General features: G+C 40.5%; 1 protein-coding gene across 2 annotated transcripts in view; it reads right to left on the bottom strand.

Annotated features, from left to right (window-relative positions):
- The window catches only part of RNF216 (ring finger protein 216), a 172,098-nt gene that overhangs the window by 111,028 nt on the left and 36,801 nt on the right, over nt 1–24,269 (bottom strand). Inside the window, exons 4-7 of one of the 2 annotated variants that reach the window (XM_029219533.1) lie at nt 19,791–20,648; nt 18,753–18,829; nt 9,633–9,735; nt 7,628–7,792 (exon numbers count right to left, since the gene is read on the bottom strand). In XM_029219533.1, the coding sequence (XP_029075366.1) occupies nt 7,628–7,792; nt 9,633–9,735; nt 18,753–18,829; nt 19,791–20,648 (1,203 nt within the window). The remainder of the gene's footprint in view (nt 1–7,627; nt 7,793–9,632; nt 9,736–18,752; nt 18,830–19,790; nt 20,649–24,269) is intronic. The other variant, XM_029219534.1, reaches the window with a different exon arrangement.

Below are 24,269 nucleotides of genomic sequence, written 5' to 3'. Positions count from 1 at the left end.
TACCGCTGTAAATGGGACAAAAAAAGTACATGAAACATCGGCAATCCCTAAATCTCGTTGTGACTCACAGCTATCTTCCCTACATGGCTTACCAGAAAAGGCAGCAGCAAAATAAACAGGTAGCATTTTGTTATTTTCATTTTCTCTTTCAACAACTGCTATAATGGTAGAACCAAATGCTTACTGATAAAGGTACACAAGAAAATAGAAACTACTGAAGCTGTCCTTAAATAAGCACAGGTTAAATCACGTAACAAATGGCTACAAGTTATATTTTACAGGCAGCATCTTACATGGTGTTTCCCTAGTCAACACTCCCTCCTCCACTTCCCCCACATTCTCGTTGCTTTCACCCACATCCCCACTTTGTACTGAACACGGGAGTGCAAAATTCTTATGCCAGTGATAATCCCTTTTCTTCCATTCCTTTACCTTCTCCCCCTTTTTACATCTTTCCAATAGGCATTTAAAGGTGCTCAAGTCTCTGCCATCTTAAAAAAAAAGAAAACCTTTCATTCCCTGACCTCCTTCCTCTTCCAGCTACCAGCCCTTTTCTTCTTCCTCTTCTTTGTAGCCAAACTTATCAAAAGAGCAATCTGTACATCATTCCATCACCTCGCCTCCCACAAGCGGCCAACTCCCTCTAACCTGGCCTCTACCCCACCTTTCCACTTGCTAATCTTCCTAACACGGGGCTAACTCCTCACCTCACTGGATCTCTCAGCAGCACGAACAATGCTGCCCCCTCCACTCTCCTGACTTCCTCCTTCCTCGCTGCCTGCTGCTCTACCTAGTTTTTCCATGTTGGGAGTCCTCAAGGCAGCCTTGGCTCTCTTCTTACCCGACAGTCTCTCTAGGTACACTTCATCCAGGCTGGTAAGGTCCCCTTCCATATGCTGACGACTCTCAAAATCCCTTCTCCAGTTCGTATTTCCCACCTTTTTTGTCCATTCAGCCAACCAATGAATTGCTTTTACTTGGATGTGTCACAGGCCCCACCCAGCATGCTGGCAGTTCAGCGTTTCCCAGACAGAATTCATGATTTCTAAGGATCACCCTTGCATCTTAATCTACCTCCTATCTCCCTTCCTTTTCAAAGCTCCTAAGTTTGGGAATCACCATTCGTTGTGCGCGCCTCCTATAAGCTAAGCACTACATGTGGCCCTTTCAAGTCCTTACTTATTTAATTCTCACAACAATCCTCTGAGGGAGGTATTATTTATTTTATAGTAGAGGGAAGCAAGGCTTAGAGAAAGGAACTTGCCCCCAGTCAAACCTTAATTAAAGCTAGTATAGGAAGTCAGGCCAGTCTCGGAACTAAAGCTCCTCTCTTTGACATCACCTTGCCCTCAGATTTCAGTGAAAGCCCATCAAGAGCTGGCCAACAGCAAGATTCATCTTGCCACCTCTCTATATCCCGGATCAACGTCCTCCACAGCTGCAGTGCCTCCTCCCTTGCTTTCTGTTTCTTCTTTCTGTCCCACTACCCAAGGTGATCCCCACAAACCCTTAGGCACCAATCTTCAAGTCACATGTTTGTACTCAGCTGCAAAACTACTAACCTATACCAAGTTTTATCTACAGGTGAAACCCCACCCTTGAACCAGGGCTATGTGCAAAAACCCAGGAAAGGAAGCAGGATAAGTTATTATTATCTGCATTTTAAAAATGAGGTAATTAAACGGTAGATGTCATTTATCAGCAACTGATTACTGGAATGGGAACTCAGAGCTCATAACTGGTAGGTAGTCTACTGGGTTTTCAACCACACTACACTGTCATCAAACACACAGGCTTCTGGGACTTCCCTGGCAGTCCAGTGGTTAAGACTCCACGCTTCCAATGCAGGGGGCCCGGGTTCAATCCCTGGTCAGGGAACTAGATCCTGCATGCTGCAACTAAAAGATCCCACATGCCACAGCTAAGACGTGGTGCAGCCAAATAAATAAATATTAAACAAAAAAACATAGAGGCTCCTGACTGCAAGAACTGAGGTCATTACCTTGGTCCCATTTAATACTGTTTCTAGTTAGCAGGAAAAAAAATCCATATATATGAACACAAACTCATACTTGTCAGGAAGCTGTACCTTAAAACAAAATGTTGCCTAAAAATTAAAGGCACCTCCAAAATCTTACCTTAATAGTTATATTAACATTCATTACTTATCTTTTTTTGTTTTTTTCTGGTCGTGCCTCTCAGCTTGCGGGATCTCAGTTCCCCTCAGGGACTGAACCTGGGCCACGGCAGTGAAAGCGCCGAGTCCTAGCCACTAGACCACCAGGTAACTCCCTACTTATCCTACTGACTAACGGTCCAGTAGACAAATAAAATTAGAGAATCAGAATTCCTTCCTTTCGAGACCTGCTAGTTATAATTCATACCTACACAACCAAAAGGCATCACAGTTACTTTTTCTTACCTTTTAGCCTTTCACATATTATTCCTCTAGTGAAAGCATCTTTAAGACCTTGTTCAAATGACATCTTCATTTCTTTCCTAGTGCCCTCATGCATCTTTATTCACTCTATTTTATAATACTCATCACATTGCTTTAGCCTTTTTTTTAAACTTTAATCTCCTCAAACAGACTGAAAACTCTTTGGAAAGAAGCTAATTTGTATTCTACGCATGTCAGTGTCCTCAGGGTCTAGTCAGTAACTACCACAAAGTAAGTACCCCAAACACCTAGCAGGAAGAACACAGAACAGATAATGAAGAAAAAATCTTAAAAATTTTCCTTTTGTTGTTTCTGGCACTTTTCCCTCCAGCCTGCTCACACTCACAAATCAAATACCCACTCAAAGTATTCGTTTTGAGAATCAAGGATACAGTCTGGTAAGATTTTTGGGCCATCTCTGACAACAGCCAAACTTCTTTTAAGGGATGACCTAAAAACACGACAATGGTCATGTGATGATGCAAAAGCTGAGAAGTAGACAGAGACTCCTCTGTGGAGCCTGGTAGAAAGGTCAGGTCCAGAGACAGGGATATGTTACCTGCATGGAGACAGAGATGACCATTCAAGTACACAGAGGGAGAAATCTAGGAAGCCTGGGTAGTCAATACCCTGAGAACGACCACCTCAGAGAAGAGAAGTCAAGGGGTGGGTTAAAAAAGATGGCCCTGTCCACTAGCATTAAGCTCCATGAAGGAAGGGAACCTCTATATTTACTGTGACATTCCCAATGTGTGACCTATGGCAGGCATTCAACAAACTGCCTGAAAGAAGGAGGTAGTCACATCTGGGGCAGAATTATTGAGAAGAATTAGGAGGGGAAATAATTTTCAACCCAGTGGAACCATCAGTCAAGCATGACATGAGTGTGTAAAGGAAGACACAGAAAGTTGTCAGGATCTAGAATACAGAAAATTAATCTTTGTCAAAAGGCAAAGGGAATTCCCAAGATAACAGCTATGCAGCAGGCATGAAGAACAATCCGAACAGACTGGAGTCTACCAGCAGATGAATGGATAAAGAAGGTGTGGAATATACATACAATGGAATACTACTCAGCCATAAAAAAGAATGAAATGTTGCCATATGCAACAACATGGATGGCCTTAGAGGGCATTATGCTAAGTGCGATAAGTCAGACAGAGAAAGACAAATACTGCATGATATCACTTACATGTAGAATCTAAAAAATACAACAAACTAGTGAATATAACAAAAAAGAAACAGACTCACATATACAGAGAACTAGTGGTTACCAGTGGGGAGAGAGAAGGGGAGAAGGGAAATATAGGGATGGGGAATTAAGAGGTACAAACTATTAGGTATAAAGTAAACTAAAAAGGACATATTGTACAACACAGGGAATATAGCCAGTATTTTATAATAACTATAAATGGAGTATAACCTTTAGAAATTGTGAATCACTATACTGTACACCTGTAACTTATGTAATATTGTACAGCAAGTACACTTTAATTGAAAAAAAGAAAAAAAAAGAAATGGGAATTGACAGGTTTGACAATAAGCAAAACTAGAATACGAACAACTTTCAAGTTGTTGGGTGTGGAAAGATTTACCCAGAGTCAAAAAACAAAACAACAAAAAAAAGCAAATGAAAAAACCAAGGCAATTGATTTTTAACTCTATGAAAAATACAAAATTCAAAAAAAGGAAACGTTATCATAGTACATTACTTGCCCTAGCAGTGAACATTTCCATAGTCATTAACAATGACAATTCTAAAAACAGATTTAAAAAAAGCTGTATGCATTTAAAAGATGAGTGCGTGTTAGATCTAGAACCTCCATCTACCATAAAGAGTAAACTATAACAAATGAATCAAGCATAATAATATGTTCATAAATGTGGAGGTAAATACCAGAAAAAAAAAACATATAAAAGAGGATGAAGAAGGGGGCTTCAGCCTGCCATTTACAAAATTATAAATGAGCGTTTTGCCACTATTGTATTTTATTTATTTTAAAAAAATTTTTGGCCGCGCTGCACAGCATGCAGGATCTTAGTTCCCTGACCAGGGATTGAACCCGCACCCACTACAGTGGAAGTGCAGAGAGTTTTAATCACTGGACAGCCAGGGAAGTCCCTGATTTTTTAAACTATGGAAATTAATTAGTTTGATAAAAATAAACATTCATTTTAAGAAGTAGTTCCTGTTGTGAATTTTAAGGATGACCAGTTCTCTCCAGTTTAGAAGTTATTCATTGAAAACACTTAGTGCTGATAGCATTTCTGTCCCTGCAGAACTTTACAACCAGAAGAAACATTACTGCAGCTGCACTGGGGTCTCCAAGAAGCTCACCCACAGGATACACCCATAAAAGAGTGGAGCTAAAATACCCACAAGTGCACACACATGCGGGTAGAGTCTTCCCGCACTCTGGGCCTCCATACCACAGGCTTGGAACAAACCAGAGTGGGCCCTGCTGGTCACAGGCCTCTCTAGCATGAATTCAGCGCTGCAAACCTAAGGAGGCCGAACCACGCAAGGCTCTTGTGCTCTTGTACTACACTAAGGACCAACTCTGAAGATAGCACTGAGTAACCGTTAAGTAAAATGGTTTGAAAATTAGTCTGTAGCACACAGAGAGAAGTGTGAAGGGATGGGAACTTGTTACTGAAACTTGATATATGTGAGGCACTGTGTTATAGGCCTGCTATATATTATCTCATCTAATTCTCACATTACCCATCTAAGACATCCACTATTTACTAACAGAAAACTGAAGCTCTGCAAGTTTAAGACACTTGCTCAAAGTCACACACCAAGTGGCAGAAGTAGAATTAAAGTTCATGAGAGAGAAAAATAAATCAAACCTAAGTTTGATCAAGATTCTAGATGTAACCATCAATTTACACAAAATTGAGGGGACAGAGGAATCATTTAATTACAATGCAGGGGTGCAGTTAGCAAAATCTAGACTGTGAAAACCTGTAAGATAAAACAACCCAGTTTTCCCCAACAAATAGGCAGTAAGGAAAAATAAAGGGGGAAGAAAGAGAGATAGCTTACAGATTTTTAAAAAGAGATTTAAGAAGTTATCAATCAACTGCAATAAACAGATTTTACTTGGAACTCTATGACCAAACAAGCTAAAGATTTTTGACATATTCAGAGAAATCTGAATGCTGACTGGATATCTGATGATGTTAATTTTTAAGCTGCAATAATGGTATTTTGATTGTGTTTTAAAAATTATTTTGTCTTTGTATTTATCTTTTAAAGATAAATACTGAAATACCTATGGATGAAAAAAATGAAATGAAGCTTGGAATTTACTTCACAACAGTCTGGGAGGGAGAAGTGTGTAGGGGTGGAAATACAATACAACAAGACTGGGCAGGAGCTGATAATTGCTGAAGCTGAGTGACAGTAAGCAGGGGTTTTTTACAATACCATCTTTACTTCTACATGTGTTTGATGTTTATAGTAAAAAGTAAAAAAAAGAGAAATCCACGGAGAATTGACTTTGTCTTCAGTCAGCATACCCTCCCAAAGCAATCATCATATTTGGGGAGTGGCGCAGGGAAGACATGCTATTGTTGAAACTAGGAAGCATCTCCGGGTGTGTTTCCTACATCCCTGTCCACGTGAGTGTAACTTCCTACAAGGCAGAAGTCTTGTGCACCATGTCCATAGAGCAGGGAGACTTTCTGATTGAGCACATCAGATTTTAGCTTCTGTCAAACATTATTTCTCCTTAAACACCTTACATTCAAATAGTCCAACCCACCTCTTTCCAAAATCCTGCAAATTTTTAAATTACCCACTGAAACAAGCAGACACCATAAAAATATAAAGGGCCAGAAAAACAAGGAAAAGGATAAGGAAGGTATGAACAAGAACTGAGCCACAAAGCCCTACAACCTCCCACCCATATAACTAGTAGGCCTTCAGTGGGGAGAAGCATGTGCGAGCACAGTTACTCTTACTGATCTCAGGATGGCGGCAGGGACGTTACCAATGAGGACCAGCCCACACCCAGACCACAGGGGCTGTCTCCTGCTGCTGCCCTCTTACTTCTCATCTAGGCTCCCTGGGAGCTCAGAAAAGGTGTGAGGCACCAAAGCGTCAGTAAAGACGCCAGGCAGGGCCTAAAGATGAAAGAGCCCCTTCTTTCTCAAGGTCGTTATTTTGGGGGGGAAGCTCATTCATTTTTCAATGACAGTACGAACATTCCCTCTTTAGCATGGGGAATGAGACTCAGAAACAGAAGGCACTATCTCTGTGTTCCCTTCAGAGTAATTTTACCTAAAATGAACCTACAATTAGGAATTTGTTGCCAGCTGCCTAGATGTTATCAATCTAAAGGTGGAAGGGGCCTACACGCAGCAAATTCACCAATGTTCACCTTCTTTCAGGTTATGACCCAGTGGGTGTTTTAACCGTTAAAGTAACTCCACATTTGCTTGTCTTCTGGAAAGAAAAGCACACTGTCTGCTGAGAATCACCAGAACTTCAGCAGGAGAAATGGATTTAAAGGCAGGAGAAAGAGGAGCAAGTCAAGGACCTGCTGGTGCTCACTCTTCCATCCCGGCTGACTGCCATGAAACGGGCACTGTACAATGGACTTCACTAAATGAAGCACGTCTGCTACCCACTAGTGACCAGCACCCTTCCAAGCCCTGGAACAGAGGCCCTTACATGGAACCTTATTTAGGGCCCAGAAGAAAAAAACAAAACCTCGAGAGCTTTCAGTTAGCTGCCTACTCGCTTCTGAGGCAAACCACCACTCCCTGGGCAGAGCTGGGTTCCTGGGCCCTTTACAGACTCTACATGTAACTGCTAACTGAGCCATCTGGGGGAGGACTGTGGTGGCCAGCTCCAAGTCAGAAAGCAAATGAGGGAGGAATAGCACTGAAATGCATCTTTTACACTCTAGTCATCCGCATTCCATGGGAAAATTCATTACCTTCCATGTCTTTATGGTCAAACCAGAACCTCCCTGCTTCTAATATGTATTTCTTTTCATTCAGTTCTTCCTGATCAGCAAATACCTTTGTCTATTTACCTTCGCCCTGACAAACTCCTTAGCTCTTTACCATCATAAACCATGCCAATTTCCACAAGCTGAACTCTTCATTCTGTTATCATGGGAAGGAGTAGTTAGTCAAGAGGTGTGACCCCAGCAGGAAGACCAAGTAGAGCACCTTTCGGGTGATTGCATAGTGTCCTTTGAGCTCATGCAGGGCCCACTTGATGTCCTGACTGCTGAGCATTTTGAAGTCGGCCATCAGGAGGTCAGCAGCTTGGATGAAGCAGCGCTGGTCAAGAGGAGCCAATTTAGAATAGTCAAAAAAGTCTATTTTAGGCAACTGAAATGAGAGAGAGGCACAACATTAGAGGCCAGACAGTGCATTTCCTACGAGGGGGAAATCATTTGAAGAATTATTTACTACAGAAGAGAATAATCTGACTTGTACTCATAATTACTCTAAAGGAGGATACCAACCCTGAATAGAGATGAAGAAATGACAGTTCAGAGAGGTTAAACAGTCTGTCTGGAGTCTGAAGACTAGTTTTACTAGTTGGAACTATGAAAAAGTATAGCTGGGGATTTGAACCCAATTTTTTAGCCATTTTCTTTTCACAAAATGTTTAGAAAAATGAATTTTTTTCCAGCTACAAAATACAGGCATACTTCAGGGAAACTGCGGGTTTGGTTCAAGACCACTGCAATAAAGTTAGTATCACAATAAAACGAGTCACACAAATATTTTGGTTTCCCAATGCAAAGAAAAGTTAAAGTTATGTTTATACCATACCGTAGTCTAGTAAGCGTGCAACAGCATATGTACAAAAAAAAAAGTACATGCTGCAATTAATAATTTATTGCTGGGCTTCCCTGGTGGCGCAGTGGCTGAGAGTCTGCCTGCCGATGCAGGGGACGTGGGTTCTGTGCCCCGGTCCGGGAAGATCCCACATGCCGCGGAGCGGCTGGGCCCGTGAGCCATGGCCGCTGAGCCTGCGCTCCGCAACGGGAGAGGCCACAACAGTGAGAGGCCCGCGTACCGCAAAAAAAAATAAAAAATAAAAAATAATTTACTGCTAAAAAATGTTAACCATCATCTGAGCTTTCAGCAAGTCAATCTTTTTGCAACAGTAACACCAAAGGTCACTGATCACAGATCACCATGACAAATGCAGTAATAAAGTCAGAAATCTTGTGAGAATTACCAAAATATGACATAGAGACACGAGGTGAACAAATGCTGTTGGAAAAATGGCACCAACAGATGTGCTCAAGGCAGGATTGCCACAAACCTTCAATTTGTAAAAAAAATTGTAACATCTGAAAAGCACAAAAGTAAAGAGCAATAAAATGAGTAATACCCATACATAAAAGAAAGAGTCAAAAAGAATTTGTGGTAAGTAGAAGGATGGTACAACAGATCCCAGTGAAGCAGTTCTGAACTATACTTTCCTTCAACAGCTTAACACACTAAATGCTAGTCTGGATCACAAATGAAGCAATGATTAAGATTTCTAAAAACCAAACTTTATATCTTGATGAAGGATTTGGTTACACAGGTGTATGTACTGTATATAAATCTTATACAAAAAGAAAAACTGTAAACAGACATTAAACTCTAGGCAATAATCTGCATGCTAAAGTATTTACGGGGCAGTGTATTGATGTTTTTGCAATTTACTTTGAAGTGCATTATAATGAAATAAAATATGAGAGGAATGTGCTGATGGACACAGGGATGGACATGTGACAAAATGGACATAGTAAAATGTTAACTTTTAATAGTCCTGCTGGTGGATATATAGGTAATCAATGGAAAAGCCTTCTGACTTTACTGTATGTTTGAAAATTTCATAATAAAATGTTAAAAAAAAACCTAAAATGATACAAATAATCCGGTCCAATTCTTGTTTATCTTAGGAACTTCCTTTGTAGGATTAAAGATATGGAGGATTTGTTTAATTCTTTGTGGGGAAGGGAAGATAGAGTTACAATGAAAGAAGTCAAATACAAAATTCAAAGTGACTCAGATGGAGAAATCCCACTAAAATATATATTCTTAAATCCTCTTTTCCTGGATTGTCTTAAAAAATGTGTCTTGACACAGCAGTTTATTCCCTTAAAAATGATGAAAAGAGCAGAGCATTTCCAAGTAGACACTGCAAAACAAGAGCACAACTTGCCTTTATCTCATCTTGGCTGGCAAGCAGGCTGCTATTGGGATTGATAAGGACTCTATCTTCTCTCTTTGGATAATCTGGATTTTCCAGAAGAAAATTACAAAGTCTGCAAAAATAAATGATGTTACTTTCATAGTGCTTCCAAATCCCACACCTGCCCATTGATTCAAATGTAATGTGTGAAAATAAAGTTTCTAGACACACATTATAATTGACCTATCAGGGAATTAAAATGTTTGCAGATCAGAAAAACAAAACAAATAAATAGACAAAAGACAGTTACACTGAATCTCTATTTTTACTTGCTAATTTAAAAAGTAATATACATACTGAAATATAAACTCTGAAGTTTTTCTATTAGTTGCATATCAATATAATGAAATCATTGAAATTCTTACTGGTTGAACTGTATGGGGAAAAGTTTGTATTTACATTCACAATTAAAAATAGCTTTCTGGGCTCCCCTGGTGGCGCAGTGGCTGATGCAGGGGACACGGGTTTGTGCCCCGGTACGGGAAGATCCCACATGCCGCGGAGCAGCTGGGCCCGTGAGCCATGGCCGCTGAGCCTGCGTGTCCAGAGCCTGTGCTCCGCAACGGGAGAGGCCACAACAGTGAGAGGCCCGCGTGCAGCAAAAAAAAGAAAAAAAGTTTTCTAAGAGTTAATAAATGGAACATAAAAGACCTTCTACTAATTCATTAATACTTCTTTTAACCCTACGGTAATAAATCCCCATGACAATCTGAGGGATGCTCAGTTTACTGTAAGGCTGAAGGAACAGACCATGTTTGCTTAAGAACAGACTCTCTTCATACCAAACTAACAACCTTGTCTTTTTATCACTACTATGAAACACTTCAAAATTAAGGATATAGAGAGTAAGATAACATGAGAGATGTATCACCACCCAGATTTACAAATGTTAACTAACAAGGCCCTTCACCCTAACAACCAAAGAAGCAACGAACTGTACTCCTGGGATGATTCCACACAGACAAGTACAGCCTGGCGGTATGCAGCACAAGCCACTTCAGTAGCAAGAAAGCTTCCCAGTTACAGGGCAACTGGGGCTTCCCGTCTCCTCTACCTTCCTTCCCTTGCTCCTGCAGATTCTGAAGATGACTCCACTGCCTCGAAGGTGCCCCACCATGATTCTCACTCAACTCCCTTCTCCCCAGGTCTCTCCTGTCCAGTGTCAGGAGCGCAGCCTCTAATTAAGACAGGTCTAGCAGGAAGAAGACAGAGAAAAGGTGCTCACCTCCAGCTCCTCTTCTCACCAAGGGCCAATGTGTGGGGACTAAAAACTAGGGAGGCATGCTTCTTTTGCAATCCCCCTCAGGGCCCTCAGCACTGGCCAGAATACAAAGCCCAACTGCAAAGCCCCCTCTTCCTCCTACTCCAGGACCGGTCAGCACATCTCAACACCTTTTTCTTCATCATCACTACCAGGAGTCCCATGCTTCTTATTGTTAAGCTCTCCTCTTCCTATCACCACGCCCAGTCTCTGGAACATAATGCCAGAGGCCCGGAGAGGGAAAAACCCCTTTCCCATATTACAGTAGCAGCAAGGGGAGACACCCCTAGTCAAGAATTCTGAGCACATTTCCCATTTAAAGCATTGTCACTGATGGTGACTCTTTGTTCCAGTACAAACTGATGAGCACCACAGGTTATACAGATCCCTGAAGGCTAACCTGAGAATCATTCACTGTTAAGAACCCAGTATTTGTGGAGAAAGGCACGAAGTTCCAAACAACCCCTTTAACATGCACAACTGGACATACTACAAACCAGATGTGGAATAGCTCCTCCATTCCAATCTTACCTGTTTGTAACGTTCTGATAAGTGTGGCTACCACAGGCCAACAAACTGCCCCAAAACCAGGAATTTGGGGAAAGATAAAAAGGTCAAATATAAAGAATCTTCTTTAATAGAATAGCCATGCATGAGTGAAGCCAGAGGTCTCCTAAGTGGGATGCATGGAAGATGATCTGCTAGGGTGTTGGAAGAAAGTAGTAAAACTTGTTTCTAGTTTTTAAAATCTCATCCTTTAAAATGTTCTATTTTTATGCACTTCCTAAAGTACATCCTATAGAACAGTAGGTATAATTTCTGAATCACCCCCCCCCACCCCTGGCCGCATTTTAGAGGTTCTTCTCTTAGCAATTCATTTTATATTTTCAACACTATTAAAAACTTCACATATCGAAATGCTTGTCAGAACTCAAATCTGCCAACCTACTGATATTATTTCATGCTTGATCTGACCTGACAAGCTACAGGGTTTCGAGAAAGCACTCCCACTAAATAAGCCAAGCTAATATTCCAAGCTTTTATTCTTTAATAGTTGTTTGCTGCCTCGATCCAACTTAAGTTGCATCACATGTGAGTGAAAAGTCTCAGTTAAAGCGTCAAAGAGTAGGTAACCATCACAGCAGGTTCTCTGGTGAACAGGCCCCTCCTGCTAAAATGACCAGCTGGTTACATCTAAAGGTGACTTAAAGACTGCACACAAAGTGACTGAGAGTCAGCCCCACAAAATACCAGCTTGCTCAACTCTGCTTTGGGCCTCCTTTCGGCCCTACATTAACAACATTCAACTTAGTTTTGAGAATTAACAACTTAGTCTCAACAGCCCAGGGACGAAAGGAAAGCAGTGTCAGGAAAATCATACTGTAAGTTTCAAAAGATTCAATACCATTATTGAACATTCCCTTTCCTTTGGAATTCACAAGAATTTATGTTTAAGGATGAATATTTGCTTTTCAGTGATGCAAAAGGCACAGAGTCAGTAAGCCCCTAGAAAAAATGACATGTATGAGACTCAGGAGGTAGGAGAACAGAACTGTCACAGGATCTGTCAATTTGGTCACACTTTACTGATATTACACTGAAGACTAATTCTGCAGACATTTAAAAAATAATATATTCATCCACAGAATGAGAGGGAAACATTACAGTATACTAAATTTCTAAAGGATTACTTTAATATTTACTATAAGTTATTCAAAATACTACTTGGTATTTCCTATTAAATCAGTATTCTGTAACTAAATGTGCTAGGTATATACATTTATAGTTTCTAAAATGAACGAACATTATGCTTCATAATCAGGAAAATATTAACAAAAAAAGGAATTCAATGAGACAAGAGAAGGAGTAAACAATTTACATAGGAGGGAAATACAATTAGTAAACAAATATATGAAAAATGGTACATAGCTAATTATCAAAGAAACACAACTAAAATATTATTTACTTTATGCCTAGTTAAAATAAGACTACTCAATACTGTTGAGGAATGATTAAACTAATTCATATACATCTCTAACAGCAACATAAACTGGCACAACTCCACAGGAAAGCTATTTGTTAGTTTGTTTTTGCTGCACTACCTGGCTTGTGGGATCTTAGTTCCCCAACCAAGGATTGAACCCAGGCCCTCCGCAGTGAAAGCGCAGAGGCCCAACCACTGGACTACCAGGGAATTCCCTGGAAAGCTCTTTGGAAATATGTTTCAAGGATCATGAATCTGTTTATAATCCCTGATCCCAAATCTTAACTTTTAGGGTTTCAGCATACCGTGTATAACAAAAATAAGGAAAAATACTACATGGAATAACGCAGAATGTTTATCAGAACACTAGTGACACTATGTACAGGAAAAATATTTAACAAAAAGGAAAATTCAATACAATAATTTTTATTAAAGGTAATCACTAATAACACCATAAAAAATGGAAAATATTTTTTTACATAACACTATTTCATGAAAAAATATCCAAAATTGTATTTACCCTCCAAAAAAAATTAGGTTTTCATTCCAAGAACTAAAAAGGTACATTAAAAAAAATCAGTTTGGACTTCCCTGGTGGCGCAGTGGTTAAGAATCCACCTGCCAATGCAGGGGACACGAGTTTGAGACCTGGTCTGGGAAGATGTCACATGCCGCAGAGCAACTAAGCCCGTGCGCCACAACTACTGAGTCTGCGCTCTAGAGTCCTCGAGCCACAACTACTGAGACTGTGTGCCACAACTACTGAAGCCCGCACACCTAGAGCCCATGCTCCACAACAAGAGAAGCCACCACAATGAGAAGCCCGCACACCGCAAGGAAGAGCAGCCCCACTCACCACAACTAGGGAAAGCCCGCGTGTGGCAACGAAGACCCAACGCAGCCAAAAATCAATCAATCAATCAATCAGTTGTTTTTTAGTTGAGTGGAAGTCTAGGAGATATTTCTCATTGTAAAAATGTAGATATTTCTGCTCAATTTTGCTATGAATTTAAAACTATTCCAAAATTAAAGTTTATTAATTAAAAATAATGCAGTTGCCATCATGTTGTTTACATACTAAAAAGAAAATATTTTAAAACCTTAGAATAAAACAGCACCTTCACTTCTAGTAATGGCAGGCCAATACTCCCAAAGATGAGAAACAAGACCAAAATTAAAAAACAAAATTAAAAAATTTCTACTTGAAGGTATCACTAGCCAACAGGGTGGTAAAGAAGGCCAAGTCTGGGCTTCCCTGGTGGCGCAGTGGTTGAGAGTCCGCCTGCTGATGCAGGGGACACGGGTTCGTGCCCCGGTCCAGGAAGATCCCGCATGTAGTGGAGCGGCTGGGCCCGTGAGCCATGGCCGCTGAGCCTGCGCATCCGAAGCCTGTGCTCTGCAACGGGAGAGGCCACAACAGTGAGAGGTCCGTGTACCGCCAGAAAAAAAAAAAAAAGGCCAAGTCTGGTTAAGACTAGGGGCTTGGGAGGCATGTACAAGTATGCTCATAGCTGCATTATTTGCGATAGCTAAAAAGTGACAACAACCCAAATGTCCATTAAAAGTAGAGGGAGGGGCTTCCCTAGTGGTGCAGTGGTTGAGAGTCCGCCTGCCGATGCAGGGGACACGGGTTCGTGCCCCGGTCCGGGAAGATCTCACATGCCGTGGAGCGGCTGGCCCCGTGAGCCATGGCCGCTGAGCCTGCGCCTCCGGAGCCTGTGCTCTGCAATGGGAGAGGCCACAACAGTGAGAGGCCCGCGTACCGCAAAAAAAAAAAAAAAAAAAAAAGTAGAGGGAAAAATTTAATTACAGCATTTTCATACAAGTGGAATACTACTTAGCAACGAAAATGCGTGAACTATAGTTATACACAGCATGAAAGAATCTCACAAACATAATGTTGAAAGAAGCCAGTCACGAGAGAATACAGACTACATGAAATCTTCATACAGCATTCAAAGATGGCAGCAATGCTCTATTTTTTGAAGATTTCTGGGTGGTGGTTACATGAATGTTTTTATTTGTAATAAATTATTAAGCTGTGCATCTTTATTTTGTGCATTTTTCTGTATGTGTATTATAGTTCAAAAATAAAAAAAATTAAGTTATACACAATCCAGAATATGGAGGAAAGGCTTGAGAAGAATGAATGGCGTGTAAAATAACAAAATGGCTTCCCCTTCCAGCAGTATGGAAGATTAAGTACCAATTAAGTACCCAGGCAGTCTCCAATTGAAAACTGCTGAATGAAATATTAAAATAAAACTTTTAAAGTACACCAAAATGTTTAAGTTAGTAAGGCGTTTTCAGGAGTCCAAATCTAAGTGAAACTGACACCCCTGAGAAATAAGCTAAACACAGAAGCTAGTTTTCCTGAGGGCATTTGTTGATCCTAATAAATGTGAGCCCTTAGTTTTCACAGGGCACACAGGATAAGAGACAAAGCTCATAGACCACATGGAAAAGCATGCCTTAACACTGATGCTGAGTGGATGGATGGGAAAACAAAACTCCCCCTGAGAATTTGTGATTACCCAGTCCTCATCCAGGACTAAAGTCTTACTACCCAGGTAAGATAAAACTTCCAGACAAAACCTAAAATAGTATTAGACTGACATTGCCCTGAGGCACATGACAGAAGTTAAAGCAAGTCCTCCTTGAAGGAACCGTTTCTATCAAGACCTCAAGTAATGCGCTCACAGTCAAAATCTACAAAATAACGCAAGGAAACAGGACACCATGAGGCCAGGAGAAACAACAGAATGAGATTCACAAGAACTTCATGTGTCAGAATGATCACACCCAGAACACAAAGAAGTTATGTTTGTTTTTAAAGACCTAAAGTGATTAAAAATACAAACAAAAAATAAAACACTGTTAGAATGGCCTGAAGAATTAAAGAATAAAAATACTAGAAATGAAAAACATATAGAAACTGAAATTAAAAACATAACAGATGGACTTACTAGCAGATTATACCCCACTGAAAAGACAATTGGTGAGCTGGAGGTTAGATCTGAAAAATCATCTGGAATGCATCTCAGAAACAAAGAGATGATGTTAAGAGCCATCATGGACAAGGGTTACAAGAAAAGTGTTACAGAAGAGGGGAAAAAGAGAACAGGGCAAAAGAATTATTTAATGAGATAATGGCTACAAAATTTCCAGACCTGACCAACATCATCAATCTACAGCCCAGCACAGTCTATATTCTAACTGTATTGCCTTAGTGAAATATACGTAAGTGCAAAAATAACTAAAAAACATTGTTTACTTCACTCAGTAGAGGTATTAGTACTAGTAACATCGGTACTATAATGTTAAAATTATTTTATGTATATTTTAGGATAAAGAAAATAAATGTATTAATGTTATTAGAAATTACGTTTTTAGTGGAAGAAAAAAACACATAAATGTAAAATTCAGAAAGATTGAGAAAAAAATTTTAATGTTAAATTTGAATGGGAAATTTTGAATATAAATTCATGATTTAAAAAAAAACTTATTTTCTTGGTTTGTCCCTTAAAAAGGTCCTAGAAGTAATGACAGGCTAGTAGGTATGATGAGCAAGTTTAGCCCCAAGATGTTAGTTTATAAATAACAATCCTCATTCTAAGAAACCTGGGTGTCTTGGGGGAAATGACAGATTCCAGGTTTTGGGCAGAGAAGTTCAAGGTAAGCCTGGGGTAACTTGGCCTATTAGAAAGCCAGGATGTGCTCAAAGACTAATGGAGTCATGCTAAAAAGACACAAGTGCATCTTAAGAAGCTCCTACTGGTCAAATTTAGGATAATTCAGTTTCAAAAAGAAAAAAATTATAAAGCACCACTTATACAAACCTTTATGTCTACAGAGGTTTAAAAAAGAGCACAGGGTTTCCCTGGTGGCGCAGTGGTTAAGAATCCGCCTGTCAATGCAGGGGACACGGGTTCAAGCCCTGGTCCGGGAAGATCCCACATGCTGTGGAGCAACTAAACCCGTGCGCCACAACTACTGAGCCTGCTCTCTAGAGCCCGAGAGCCTCAACTACTGAAGCCCGCACACCTAGAGCCCGTGCTCTGCAATAAGAGAAGCCACCGCAATGAGAAGCCCACGCACCGCAACTAAGAGCAGTCTTTGCTCACATCAACCAGAAAAAGCCTGCGTGCAGCAACGAAGACCCAACTCAGCCAAAAATTTAAAAAAAAAAAAAAAAAAAAAAAAAAAAGCGCGCAAGAAATAAAAGGCAAAATCTTCCTTACAGCAGAATGCCAGATAATAACCTAGGTGGTGGATACAGGGTGTTCTTTCAACTTTTTATGTTCAAAAATTACAGGGGGAAAAAAATCAGTAACATTAAAAAAAAGTAAGTGGGGGACTGTTCTAAATTAAAAAGCTAAAAAGATAAACAAATACATTTGAAACCTTGATTCCATCTTGGTTTAAAAAACTGGTAACAGTGCCTGCCTCTGGACAGAGGGGGAGAGATAGGGCTGCCAATGGCACCACAGTGCCTTTGTATGAATTAGAAAAAAGTACCTCCTCTGGGCTGCTAACCTCAGAAAGAGGGCCCTTCCCTCTTGGTTAAGGCAGCCAGCTCCCACTCGCACCCTTGCTGAGTTCTACGGTACAGAATATAATCTTTGAGGACAGAGGTTTAGTATCCACCTTTAATTAAAATAATCTGTATTAATTAACCGAAAATCTGATCAAGTTCAATACCTACTGCTCTTTACAAATTTACAACTGTTCCACCTCTGCATACTAGAAGGAGGTGAAAGAGTATAAGAGGAAAGAGACTTATTTTTCATTTTGTATTCTTTGGGACACTTTTATTTATTATTATTTTTTTTGTTTTGCGTTACGTGGGCCTCTCACTGCTGTGGCCCCTCCCGTAGCGGAGCACAGGCTCCGGACGCGCAGGCCCAGCGGCCATGGCTCACGGGGCCCGGCCGCTCCGTGGCATGTGGGATCCTCCCGGACCGGGGCACAAACCCGTGTCTCCTGCAGGTGGACTCTCAACCACTGCGCCACCAGGGAAGCCCCACTTTTATTTTTTAAAAAACATATTTATTGGGCTTCCCTGGTGGTTGGGAGTCTGCCTGCCGATGCAGGGGACACGGGTTCGTGCCCCGGTCCGGGAGGATCCCACATGCCACGGAGCGGCCGGGCCCCGTGAGCCATGGCCGCTGGGCCTGCGCGTCCGGAGCCTGTGCTCCGCTACGGGAGGGGCCACAGCAGTGAGAGGCCCACGTAACGCAAAACAAAAAAACCCCAAAAAACATATTTATCATCTTTATAATGAAAACTAAAGAAGACACTTCCATACCTTTCTCTATATAGGCAGAGTGGCTACAGAATACTTTGTTACAAATATAGGGAAGAATATATCTTTAACATCCTGACCAAAACATGGGTAGTATCAATGCTAAGAATTAACTAAACATCTTAATTCTATAACCATGCATGATTCTATACAAGATCCAGAAAACAGCCTGTATACGACTAAAATTAAAACTCTTCTAATAGGATGATTCAAAAAGACATAACGCTAACTGAAGTAAGGCAGCCACAAAAGGACAAATATTGTGTGACTCCACTTACATGAGGTCTCTAGAGAAGCCAAATTCATAGAGACAGAAAGTAAAACAGTGGTTGGCACGTGCTTGGGAGAGGGAGTGGGGACAGGTTCAGTTCGAGAAGATGAAAAAGTTCTGGAGATGGATGGTGGTGATGGTTGTGCAAAAATGTAAATATACTTAATGCCACTGAACTGTACACTTACAAATGGTTAAAATGTTTTGTGTTATGTATAATTTACCACAATAAAAAAGAAGAAAGAAAAAAAGCGTGGTGGTATACTTACACATTCAAATCATAGTAATTTTTCAAATGAATTATTTCCTCAATATACCCATGTGCTACATCTGGAAATCTTACTTCCTAGAAGGGAATAAAAAACATTATTTATATTTCATCCCCTGGTATGGTTTCAAATTGCAATAAAAACCAGATGGCAAAAAGTACATAAAATGACTAAAGACTAGAAAAGGACTGTAAAGCAATTTTGTGTCTGGCTTAAACCTTCACACAAGGTGCCCAGATTTATCTGTCTACAGAGAATATGGAATTTAGAAAGGTACGCAGACATCACCTGGTCCTCTGCCCCCATTCTGCATGTCTATTCCATAGTCTTTCAATAAATATTGAACATCTCTGCCCAAGCAAAGGAAGTCTAAAGATGAATAAAACACTTTCCAGTGTATACCCTCAAGAAGCACACAATCTAGTAGACCAGATGAAAAAACCTGGGAGAAGAAGGGTTAAAAGACTGTTCCAAGGCAAACAGCAGCCCACAGAGCCCTGCATGACTTTCTAGGTCAGTGCTATCTAACAGAACTTGGTACAAAGGTGGAAATGTTCTATTCTGTGCTTTCCAACACGGTAGCTGTTCAGCCCCATGTGGCTATTGAGCACTTAAAATATGACTGGTGCCACCAGAAATGAAATTTAAATTTTATTTAATTGTAAGACATTTAAATTTAAACAGCCAAATGAAGCTACTGTATTGGACAGTGTAGCTCTAGGTAATCTTATAAACCTGCTTTAAGGGTTTGAATTTTGAGTTAACTCAATTCCTTTTTAAAAACTGCAGGGACTGCTCATATGACAGCATGAGGGCAACCATGATCTGCAGCTAGAATCCCAGAGGGCTTGCTGAGGGTTTAAGCATACATTCAGGAATCCTGATTCAATTTTCAAATCTTCAGTTTCTCTCCTTCTAGTCTACAAATCTAGGAAATTCAGAAAATGAAGTCCACACGCACAAATAATACTTTTGCAATAAAAGGAAACTCAGTATACTTAGTGTGTATAATTATTTACATATCAAAATAAAACTTACTGTTTCTTTCACTAATAGTGCAATGAGTTCTTGGTCTACGTCAGGAGCTTCTTGCCCCCAAAGGTTTTCCAAATTGGGCTCCTGAGATCCTTGCAGTGGAAAGGCTGGACCTGGCTCTTCATCATCTATTGCTAATTGTTGCTCTTCAAGCTCTTCCAGAGGATGGGCAGGCTGAGGAGAAGAAGGGCCTGGAATCCCATCCTGCTGGGGTTCTGATCTTGGAAAAGCTGGTCTTGGAAAAGCTGACCCTGAGGCTTCATGCTGATACAACAGTGGGCCCAGTTCTACTTCAGGCTGCCGCTCCTGAGGCACAACCTGGTTTGTTATCTCACGGGGCTGTTGGTTCAGAGACTGGAAGTAAGGATGGTCTAACCAGCAGTCTTCTTCGATGGCCTGGTCATCTAGGATATCAGTTGATTCTCCGACGTTTGATAAAAGCTCTGTCTCTGAGTCTTCAGATGACTGGTTCTGAGTGTCCAAAGGATCACCTTCTGGAAAAAGAAGGCTACCTTCTTTCAAGATAATGATTTTCTGCTCTGCTCTATGGTTGACAATGTCATTTGTTGCTTGGTTATGACTTGGTCCAGGCTTGGGTTCTCTTTCTGTTTGTCCACTTGGCTTAATGAATTCAGAAACTCCAGGAGGCCCAAGATCTAGAAATTCACCGTAGTTATCCTCAGAATCATCCTGTGCCCCAGAACCAAACAACGAGCTGTTACACACAGAAAAAAAGCGGTTCTTATCTGATTCAAAGGCTGCTCTAGACTTTTTAGGCCTTTCTTCTCCCAATCTTTTGAGATCTTGCCACTGGGCAGCTGGTTTGATGAGATTGGGTCGTGATGTCTGAGGTTTATTTGTCTAAGAAGAAATGAAATTTTAATAATAATTCAATTTTTTTCCTGTGTCTATACCTATGTACTTATATTGAGCTTCTGAGGTTGGACAGGAAAGAAACAAAAACACCCTCCCCCATGAGACCTATTCTTCACATTTATCTTAACATTGAAATTTGGTCACACTATAGTAACTGTAAGAATCAAAGCAGCCATTCATTGATTGAAGCATGACTTATAGTTTAAATTATAATTTCACCTGAGACCAGTAAAACAAAAATAACTGCATAGTACAGAAAATAATGAAAGAATGACCACACAGTAGAGGAATGAGAAACGTTCAACAGACACACGAAAAGCAGCTAAATCTCATTAGTAATTCAGCAAAATGCAAATTAAAACAAGGTACCCCCCCCCAAGACTGGCAAACAATTTTTAGTTAGACAACTTTTTAGTTAGCATTGGTACAGATGTGGGAAAACTCTCATACTATCATTCATTGCTTGTGAATTTAGGAAAGCAATTTGGTATTACTTATTTTTTAAAAAATGTATATCCTTGTGATTTGTCACTATCGTTTTTCAATATCTATTCTATAAACCCTTATGTATCCAAAGGAAGCATATTCACTGCCACACTGCTTGCAACATAAAAAGAAAAACACTGGAGACATTCTGAAGTTTGTTCCTAAGCGAATAGTTAAGTAAACTATTATTTATCTGCTCTACAAAATACTCTCCAACTCTCCACCCCTCCAAGAGGTATCTCTATATGTAATGAAATGGAAACATCACCAATAAACGTTACTACGTGAAGAAAAGTTACAAAACAATACATAAACAGACCGATTCTATTCTTTAAAAAAATCAAAACACAGACATAAACATACCATTTCTAAAAGCATACACACACACACACACACACGCACACGCGAATACATATGAATTCAAAGAAAAAGATATGGAAGGATACATGCCAGACTAGTGACAACAGTTCCTCTGGGAAACCTCTCGGGCAGAAGGGGCTAGTGAAGACAGACTTCAGTTTTATCTGTATTGTTTCAATTTCTATAGAGAACACAATCATATGTTATTTATAAATGTAAAAAGTGGAATGCCCTGGGCTTCCCTGGTGGTGCAGTGGTTGAGAGTCCGCCTGCCAATGCAGGGGACACAGGTTTGTGCCCCGGTCCTGGAAGATCCCACATGCCACGGAGCGGCTGGGCCCGTGAGCCATGGCCGCGGAGGCTGTGTGTCCGGAGCCTGTGCTCCACAACGGGAGAGGTCACAACAGTGAGAGGCCCGTGTACCGCAAAAAAAAAAAAAAGTAGAATGCCCAATTTTAAGGTAGCAGAATAAAGATGCCTCTGATCCTTCTCTTCTCTGAAATTACCCCAATCCAGAGAGGAGAATGAGACAAAAAACTGAAAATCCTTGATAAAATCAGCAGACATCTGCGATCCCAAATCACAATATATACGAGAAGGAGCTGATAAATCTAGTGAGGGAAGTCTAACCAGATTTTAGGCAAGGCAGAGAAAGCTTCAGAAAGGCTGAGTTTTCCAAAGTAGGTGGTGTGGCCTGGCGGGCAAAACCAACTCCTTGCTTGGAACAATGGGAACCTCCACTCCATTTGGCAGCAAGGATGTTCTGAGGAGGTTAGACTGAATGAAGACACACTTCTCTGCTGGAGGTAGGCTGTCAGTGAGGCAGGAGGGAGAGAACTTTGAACTGGGCTGCTCTGAAACTGGCAGTATCTGCCAGGCAGTAAGAAAGAAAGAAGCATACGTGCATGTAAGCACACCTCCCCCACCCGCTGCCACCCCAATGTCCTCTGTCATAGGAAGAATTCCTGCTAGCCAAGAATAGTGCCTGAGCCTTTCCCCAACATAAATGCCTGCAAAGAGCTGGTCCAGGAAAACTTCAAATGCATTCAACATTGAGTAGTGATAAAAAATAACCAGTACAGAAACTATATTAAGATACCTAACTATTGAAAAAAGAAGTGGTAGATGAACAACAAAGATGATAAAATCAGTACTACACAGTGAATGAAATGAGAAGAGAGAAGCAGGAACACAAAGTAGTAATGAAGTAATTAGGTATTTAATATAAATGTTCTAAATCATGGTTTTGTAGAAATAAGGTAACCATCAAAAGTTGGGAGGGGAAATGGAGAAGCTGAGGGTCAAAACATACACTTAAAGCTAATAAATCAACATATAAGGACATATGTAAGGATAGCAATTGAAAGTATAAAAGCAAGTACTAGAAGAACTAAAAACAAACAAGAAAACCTAAGGATAAAAACCTTTCAAATTATCAGCAAGGACACATGCCCACAATATAAATAAAATAAAACCTCAAAAATGCAGGGAGTATAGTGAAAGATCATTTTTAAAAGCAATAAAAATATAAAGCATATTAAACACTATGAGAGAACTAAAAACAAAGTATAATGGTCACATTAATAAATATAAATTAGATCAATTTACCTATTTAATTTAAGAGTCTCTTTAGGGGCTTCCCTGGTGGCGCAGTGGTTGAGAGTCCGCCTGCTGATGCAGGGGACATGGGTTCGTGCCCCAGTCCGGGAAGATCCCACATGCCGTGGAGCAGCTGGGCCCATGAGCCATGGCCACAGAGCCTGTGCTCCGCAATGGGAGAGGCCACAACAGTGAGAGGCCCGCATACAGAAAAAAAAAAAAAAAAAAAAGTCTCTTTAAATAGAACCACTAGGCAAAACCCAACTCTATAATCAACTACAGGCATACCCCAGAGATACTGCAGGTTTGGTTCCAGACCACCGCAATAAAGCAAGTATCCCAATAAAGCAAGTCTCATGAACTTTCTGGTCTCCCAGTGCATAGAAAAGTTATGTTTACACTATACTGTAGTCTATTAAGTGTGCAATGGCATTATGGTTAAAAAAACAATGTAAATCTTTAATTTTTTAAAATGCTATTGGAAAAAAGGTGCCAAAAGACTTGCTCAATGCGGGGTTGCTACACACCTGCAATTTGTTTAAAAAAAAAAAAAAGAGCAATATCTGCAAAGCACAGTAAAATGAGACATGCCTGTATACAATCAAGAGTTACTACACCACTGGGATTCAGAAAGCACATGGACAAAGACACCAAAGCGGATTTCTGATTCTAGCAATGGCATGCTAGACCATTCAGATCAACCCTTCTACTGAGTAAAAGCAGAAACCCTGGTCAAAATATCAAAGCAAAACCAAAACATCTACTTGAAGGCCTCAGGATCCAGGAAGAAGAAATCCAACAAAATAAGCTACTTTTCTTCTACAGATGCATTTGCCAATCCCAGACCTGGATGAAGAATGAGAAGATTGAATGAAACCTTTGGTATCTTTTTTGAGGAGCTAAGTGCACAAAATCAGAATTCAGAACTCACCATGGGGAGGAGTTCTGGTAAATCTCAAGCTCTAGGGTCATTCCTTGAAGGGTACACCACTGAAGTAACGGTAAACTGGAAATATGCTGGACCTCCCAGAAGCTGAATCCTAGTTTCAATAGTTTAAATCCCTGGATCTGAGTTTCCTGGTCTCCCAAACCTTCTTTGAGAAACAAATATAGGTCCTCTTTGAAGAAAGATAATATCACCTAGAACCTCAAAATTTTCAT

The sequence above is a fragment of the Monodon monoceros genome, unplaced genomic scaffold (assembly GCF_005190385.1).
Source record: "Monodon monoceros isolate NGI ecotype Baffin Bay Population unplaced genomic scaffold, NGI_Narwhal_1 Super_Scaffold_13, whole genome shotgun sequence".
NCBI classification, from domain to species: Eukaryota; Metazoa; Chordata; class Mammalia; order Artiodactyla; family Monodontidae; genus Monodon; species Monodon monoceros.
Note: the sequence above shows the minus strand (reverse complement) of the source record. Positions and strands in the feature narration are given on the sequence as shown.